The sequence below is a fragment of the Branchiostoma lanceolatum genome, chromosome 3 (genome assembly GCF_035083965.1).
Source record: "Branchiostoma lanceolatum isolate klBraLanc5 chromosome 3, klBraLanc5.hap2, whole genome shotgun sequence".
Lineage (NCBI taxonomy): Eukaryota > Metazoa > Chordata > Leptocardii > Amphioxiformes > Branchiostomatidae > Branchiostoma > Branchiostoma lanceolatum.
The window spans coordinates 30,773,767-30,781,226 of NC_089724.1; the positions used below are offsets into that span (position 1 = coordinate 30,773,767).

General features: G+C 43.9%; 1 protein-coding gene across 1 annotated transcript; it reads right to left on the reverse strand.

The window, feature by feature from the left end:
- Positions 1-429: 429 nt before the first annotated feature.
- Positions 430-6,837, reverse strand: LOC136429553 (coadhesin-like). Its single transcript, XM_066419388.1, has 13 exons — positions 6,813-6,837; positions 6,120-6,293; positions 5,612-5,785; positions 5,102-5,254; positions 4,440-4,692; positions 3,886-3,956; positions 3,459-3,641; positions 3,083-3,232; positions 2,684-2,749; positions 2,011-2,124; positions 1,654-1,721; positions 1,135-1,391; positions 430-562 (listed from the first exon to the last, which is right to left on the reverse strand). Exons 1-13 carry the CDS (start codon positions 6,835-6,837, stop codon positions 529-531), a joined length of 1,722 nt encoding a protein of 573 aa, XP_066275485.1. The 3' UTR covers positions 430-528.
- Between the last annotated feature and the right edge of the window lie 623 nt (positions 6,838-7,460).

The window sequence follows — 7,460 nt, forward strand, 5'->3', positions numbered from 1 at the left end:
ATCAAAGGATACAGTCACTAAAGACACATTTATTTCATGTTATGCGTAATCTGCTACTTAAAAGTGAAACATGTCGTTTCGCCTAAATATGCCAAGCATCCAACTATTCATCAAAATTCTCTTGTTTTACATATCAAGACAGTAGCGCCTACCGGAAATGTAAAACTTAACTTTCCCTTGACAATTTTTTAAGCTTGTATAATTTTTCCAGTCAAATCATTCTCTATCAAGAACAGTTTGCATCTCGGATGGATGTGGACTAATACTTTTTGTACCCGTGCATACCTGTAAAAAGCGATTTAGGAGCTTCCATGTTTCAGTTACAATTAAATATTTCGTGCCCATCCATGTAATACATTCTGCCATCTGTTTTATTTCTGTCAAGTCATCAACGCGGATTTGAGAAAAAATAATAAACATTGACCTTCGCGACGAAATGACCCGGCGGTAGCTAACAGCTCAGTCTTTGCCACGACAAATTGAGAGTCCATATCCGTCAGGTCCACAACAAGCGGCGCCCTTCCTCCCTCAGTCACGAACACTTGGAACGCAACCCCTCCATCTTTGGAACAAACATGCCAACAATTAGGAAATCTAACAATGGCATTCTGATGATAAGAACTTGTACAGTCCATAGATTAAGTTTTAGATTTGAAAAATGTAATTTTTTAACCATATACAACATTGACGTCATATTAAATAGCCATGCATACACATTAGCTGAAATTACATATTGGGTTGGGGTGATTAAAATTCTACTAGAATAAGTGTAAAAAAATACATACATCCATGTAGTTTGATGGAGCATATTTGGCTGTCAAACGGATAGTTTCTCAAGTCCATCAAGCACGATACCCGCAGTTTCTTCCTATAGTAAATAATCAAAGACGTGCGAGATTTAGAGACGGACTGTGTGAAGCTGTGATTGTGTTTTGACGAAAGGCTCCTCATCCTCTAATTCGCGGAGACGCCATCGGATCGGAAACTATACTAACTGTTGTTTTCCTTACTAGCATCTTCAAAGTTGAGCCAGTTCACTGAAAACAAAGGATGATCTTATCGACAAATCACTACGTTTTTTGAAAGGGTCTAAAAATACATGCAGCTACAAAACAAGTAGTTTCATAGACATACTTGAGCTTGTGACTTATCTGTCCCTCTGGTGACAGCCACGTCGACACAGTTCCAGATTCTGGCCCGTTGTCTTCTTTCCCGACTGACGTCATCTCGGAGCTTGTTGTGACTGACCACCTGGCCTTGACCGTCCTACCGAACTGGACAGACGGTAGCCACAACACGTGACTTGGCACGGGGATCCAGCCGGACCCGCCCAGGGTCGCCAGTCGCTCGTCTGTCCAGGCAACGGTGAACGTGGCAGTGATGTTGAAATCCTAGAGGGGAGAACAAACGAAACATGAATAATCGTATCGTGGAAGGTGTAATGTATGGCTAGAACCATTCACCACTGACATTGTAAGAGTAACATATGAAATGGCTTTATCCAGTCTATGATCTTCAGGCATTCACAAGTACAAGTATGTAATGCCAACAATAGACAAAATTTAGGTAATGCCTAATGGCTATGTCAGTCAAAAGTCTCTAATGCTAGCATTACTGGTTACATTGGGGAAAATCAACTCTCTTGGATCTTACCATGGTTTTCTCAGACAGCCACCCAATGCTTTCCAACTTCACTCCTGATGACGTTGGAAGTGGCTCCCCTAATATGACGATGCGTAGCGGAATATGTAAACAAAAATGCAAGATCGGCGCGGATTGCATATGAAGTTTCACGATTTTACGCACAACAACGAGTGTAACATATGGATACACGGTGAATAGAAAGTGACATTGGTTAAAGCCATTAGACCGACTCCACCTGTCAATAAAACTTAACCATTCAACCAATAAGACATAGGTTGCAGGTGTTTGAAATTTGCTTTGCCTTTCTACATTTTGACCGAGGATGAAGGGTACTATACTATGGTGTCGTCCCATTGATATTCTTACCTTTCGACATGTCGACAGGACTTTCTTGTGCGTCGTAAGTCTCGGGTAGAGCCTCGCCTGTCTCCCATCGAGTAAACTCCTCCATAGTTCCACCGTCTGACGGAGCCAAAGGGTCTGAGAACAAAACAGACACGTTGATGAAGGTCAGACATCAAAGTAGGCAACGTAACAGTTACTCAAGCAACTGGATAAAGTTTGAAAACGGTCAGTTTCAGACAGCCAGTCGAGACACTAGCGTTTCGTTCACTCTTTTACAAAAGAGCGGATGCTGTCTAAAACATCTGACCGTTTCCAAATTTCTAAAACGTCTGAATGTTTCTAAATTTCATCCAGTTTCATCATGTTTCCAAGGAGGTTAACTTTGATTTGACCTTGTGTAACAGATACTTAATAGCTTGTACTGTCGTACTTTCCTGTATGTACCTGTCATCGTCACAATCCTGCAATGGTGACGGCATGGCAAGAATCGATGCATTCAACTGGATAAGTTAATATTTTCTTTGGTCATCGAACAAGTAATTGGTGGCACACGGTCACCTGCCTTGGTGCGTCATAGACCAACAACGTATCAAAAACGGTCATTTAATCATAACCTCATATACATGCAAATGTCCATCAACTAACATGACGTCTGTGACGTCACGCGTGGACACCCAATGGTGAGGTCACCTACCTGGCGAGGGCGTCGTCTGTGCGACGGTTGGGCCGGCAGTCGATGTACAATGTGGCTTCAGTGGGCCTGTGTACGACAAAGAGAATACCGTTTTTCCGTCCAAGAGGAAGTAAAATAAGCCATATACACCTGGGATCTAGGCCAACAATCATCCCTGATTAGAGACGGAGGACGCCATAGGCTATCTGCAACATTTGAACGTCTATTCGAGTCACGCGTCCGTCATCTGCATATCATAAAAAATCTCCTGCTGTATTTGGCCCGTCAAACCTAGTACCTGTATTCTCCAAGCAGAGGTTTCGATCTGGTGGCTAGGGCGCTGTCCGGAAAGGGGGGCAGCGTTAAAAATAGCGCCCCCTCCTCGACCCCATCGAAACCTCTGCTTGGAGAATATCGTACCTGTACACGTCTGTACTTCCACACGGTTTCCGGTACAGTTTGTTCCTCCGTGCAGGGGCTGACTGCAGGTACGGTTCCGCGTCTGGTTGCCAAGTCCACACGTAGTGATACAAGTAGACCAAACACTCCATGGCGACCAAACACCATCGACTTCGATAGAAGAAAACAAACAGTAAAAATACTCAGCGTGTTTATTTGAACATCTTCTAGTTTTGGTAAAGTTGTATGAAGTCTTTAATCAAATTCCCAAGAAGGTAGTCTTCAAACGAAGATTTTGTACTGTCAAAACCCAGATAAATCGTGATTAATATCAGCTCAGTAACTACAGATCGCAAAGATTCACATCTAATTATAAATGTATGTGTTGGCTATCTACCTGGACATGGCCCGATGTTCAAACATGCCCTCGTTTGAAGAGAGTCCCCGGTGCAGGTGGCCACACTACCGGTACCGTTGTTGCCGGGAGCGGTGGTGCATGTACGGTGTCGTGTTTGGTTCCCAGCGCCACAGCTGACCGTACAGACAGACCACTGCGTCCAGTCTGACCAGCTGTATGCAACTGTTAACATTCAACAAGTTTTGATCATATCGTTGTCATCTCAGTAAATATCATCAATGTGCACTGACTGTATACTTGAGTACTCAGATGATTCAGTCTAGCTCCTTTCTTTTTGTATGCTTGCTGTGTATGCAAATGATCTGATGGCCATGGCTTTGAAGAAAGGACATACTTTACCTCCAAGACTACGTCTCGACACAAGATTTCACAAATTATTTCTCGAATGTTGAAGAAACAAACTTACGTGTGCTCATTGCAGCAGAGTAGTAGCTGTCTGCAAAGTACCCGTTTGGGGTGAACACTCTCATCTTTGCCCTAAAAGTCGGATTTAAGAAAATGAGGGTTTCAGACAAGGAAATATTTATTGAATAGCTTCATCAGAGTAGATGGTCATAGGAAAAAAAACCTTTTCAGTACAGGACCTAAAAGGCAGTAACGTATACCTGACTTACCTTCCTTGGGGCCTCAGGGACTAGTATTCCTTGCCGCGTGGTGGCGTGATGGCAAAGATCTGGTCCCGAACGTAACTGAGTCTATATTCCCCTCGTCATGGGGCAAGGGCTTATAAAGTCCAGTCATTCCCCGAAGAAGGTAGTCCATGAGTTATAGGTAAGTAAGCCACAGGGATGCCTTTAAACTAGTGTATTTAGATTCTTATTTTCCAAGGAAAGACTTCATTCTAACATGAGATAAATCAAGAAGATTAGCAAAATTTGTGTTGTTTGATAATTTAGCAATTCCAATGAGATGAATACTTCGTCATGTATTACCCTGTGATTTTGCTACATAGATACCTACCTATAAGTAGTGGCGGGTTTGAGTGGCCCGTTGCAGTAGAGGGTAACGTTTGGATCGGTGCAATTCTCTCCACCAATGGTGAAACTTATATCCTGACTTTCAGTGCTTCTCTTCTGCCTCAGGCTGCTAGTGAACGGATATGGAGCGAGGCTGGACACTTGATAAGGCGGAACTGGACTGAGCCCCTGCACGTCATACCAGCTGTAAGTCTGGGCGTTCCGTACGAGTCCTGTTTCCATAGAGTCATTCAATCCTGGACGGGAAGATGGACAAAAGATACATAGTAGATTCTACAAGCTCACCAGGAGGGAATTGGCGTGTTTGGTAAATCGTAAATTTGACTATTTCGTTCCTTAGGCTGCGGTCACACCAGCAAACTAAGGGCATTTCTGCGATTGTCGTGCATGCGTCGAACAAAATCCATCTCTCTTGTAACGTCTTGCTGTCGAAATGGCGGTCTTAGACGTCCCTGTCGGTGATTGATTCTATCAGTATCACAGCCTGCTATAAACTTATACGACATCAAAATCGTACGACGACCTACAACGAATGTGACCGCCCCATATCGGTAGCCGTTATGTTCCCTCATATGCCGCCCCTGCACGACATACGAAAAATGGACATCGTTCTAGTTTACTGGACCTTTTGGTAGACAAACTAACCTGTAACATCTTCTGCTACAATAACAGTGAAATGGGTAATCATGCTCAGGCCGAGAGAAAACATCTGGTCACTGAACGTCACAGCTATGGTGGATTCTGTGATGGTGCCGTTGTCCACAAGGTCTGGTTTTGCATCGGACGTCACGCTGGGGACTACAGAACAAGGTAAATGTATCTATCAACGATGATTTAATGCAATATGTTATCAGAAAATCTATACCAAACATGAACAGATATGAGGAGAACATTGAATTAGCTACATGTACGTTTGGAACCGCATTAGTTGTTTTTTCCGCAACGCCACCATGCGGCAAAGGGAAGCAACGTTCATTACAACCTGATGAAGGCAGTTGAAAGCAGCCGAAACGTCGGTGTGGAAATTGTTTTGTCAAAGAACGTTACTACTCTCTCAAAAATGTCATTGCCCTTGATGAAAACAACGACATGGACATTAATCAAGTTGAATTGTGAAGAAATAGGGTTGTTATAACGTTGTGCAGAGAACGTTACCATAGCAAGCCTGATCTTGTCCACAAGCTTGCGTCTGATTCACATCACCGGTACAGTTGGCACCACCGTGTTGGGGCAGCGGACGGTCGCAACTGCGCCTGCGCGTCCTGGTACCATTCCTGCAGGTCTCAGTGCAGTTGGACCAAGACGTCCATGGAGACCAGCCGCCATCAACTATAACAAAGGGAGCAGAACTCGCGGGCTATTTTTCATTACACCCTCACCACAGGTCACGATAACTGTCATAAAGGGAACTTCTTAATTACAATCTAACCTGTCTTTAGTCACCACTCAAGGCATTTGACGAAAATTATCACAGCCGAGAGGTGCCAATATAGACAGGAGTTTTAATGTTTAGGTCAATGGAAAAAATCATAATCTAAGGGATAACGCCAGGTGGTCCTGACGTCATGGTTATCGGTAAAGGTTTGACTATTGCTTTTGGTGGATCTACAACCGTTACGATAAAGTAGAACGCAACTATGATAGTAGATGTTGTCAGGTGTACCTGCGCAGGGAGGCAGGAAATCACACGTCTTTTCGTCTTCTAAGGTCCCAGTACAGTTGGCACCGCCGTACAGTGGCGCAGGGTTGTCACAGCTTCGGTTCCGTGTCTTGTAGCCGACACCACAGCTCACGTTACAAGTGGACCACAAACTCCACTCGGACCAGCTTCCATCAACTGCAAATTGCACACGAGTTTGTCAACATCGTCTGCAAACTGATCATGCGCGGACTTTAAGACAATTCGCTTTCTTAAATCTTAAAAAGATTCTAAAGATGTCAAAAGATTATTACCCCTAAAGCAATTTCACACAACCGTTTCATACCGACACAAGGCTGTCCGCTGTCGCAGGTTCGTGCTTCTGTGGGACTCCCGGTACAGTTCGAGCCGCCATGTTGGGGAGGTGGGTTGGCACAGCTGCGGCTGCGTGACTGCTTGCCGAGTCCACACGTGGCGTTACAAGCGGACCAGGAAGTCCACTCAGACCAGTTCCCGTTAACTAAACAAGATTCAGTCAGAACCTACTGTACTTCCGAAGTTAAAACGACTTGAAATCAACTCAGACGCTCATAAAAATCTGAATGATAAATTGAGATATTTCCGTCTCAAGAAGAGATGTGCCTTTATGTCTGTGCCGAATTTCAACACATTTCATACGAGAATGAACCTGCTATCATACTAATATAATAGCATTACTTTCTGACTTCCTCTCGTATATCATGTTTGAAAATCACAATGGTCACTGTCTTGCAGTGCTGTGGCAGTACAGATTCTGTGATTAAGAAGCTGGCAACATGACGATTTCATTTCTTTGTCAAGAAATGTCTCCCCTATTAATGCGCAGACTTTGAGGTATAAAAAACACTCACCAGCACATGGCCTGCCGCTGTCGCAGGTCCTAACTTCCTCCAGAATCCCGGTACAGTTCGTGCCGCCATGTTGGGGAGGTGGGTTGTCACAGCTGCGACTGTGTGACTGCTTGCCGAGTCCACACGTGGCGTTACAACTGGACCAGGAAGTCCACTCAGACCAGTTCCCGTTAACTAAAAAAGATTCAGTCAGAACCTACTGTACTTCCGAAGTTAAAACGTCTTGAAATCAACTCAGACGCTCATAAAAATCTGAATGATAAATTGAGATATTTCCGTCTCAAGAAGAGATGTGCCTTTATGTCTGTGCCGAATTTCAACACATTTCATACAAGAATGAACTTGCTATCATACTAATAGCATTACTTTCTGACTTCCCCTCGTATATCATGTTTGAAAATCACAATGGTCACTGTCTTGCAGTGCTGTGGCGGTACAGATTCTGTGATTAAGAAACTGGCAACATGACGATTTC

What these genes read in the sequence shown, in the direction of transcription:
- LOC136429553 (XM_066419388.1), bottom strand. Translation starts at nt 6,837, where the DNA reads ATGATATACGAGAGGAAGTCAGAAA. An exon ending in ATACGAGAGGAAGTCAGAAA is followed by an intron (nt 6,294 to 6,812) that starts GTAATGCTATTA and finishes TGCAATTTGCAG; the next exon opens with TTGATGGAAGCTGGTCCGAG. An exon ending in TCCTGTCGACATGTCGAAAG is followed by an intron (nt 1,722 to 2,010) that starts GTAAGAATATCA and finishes TCGTCATATTAG; the next exon opens with GGGAGCCACTTCCAACGTCA.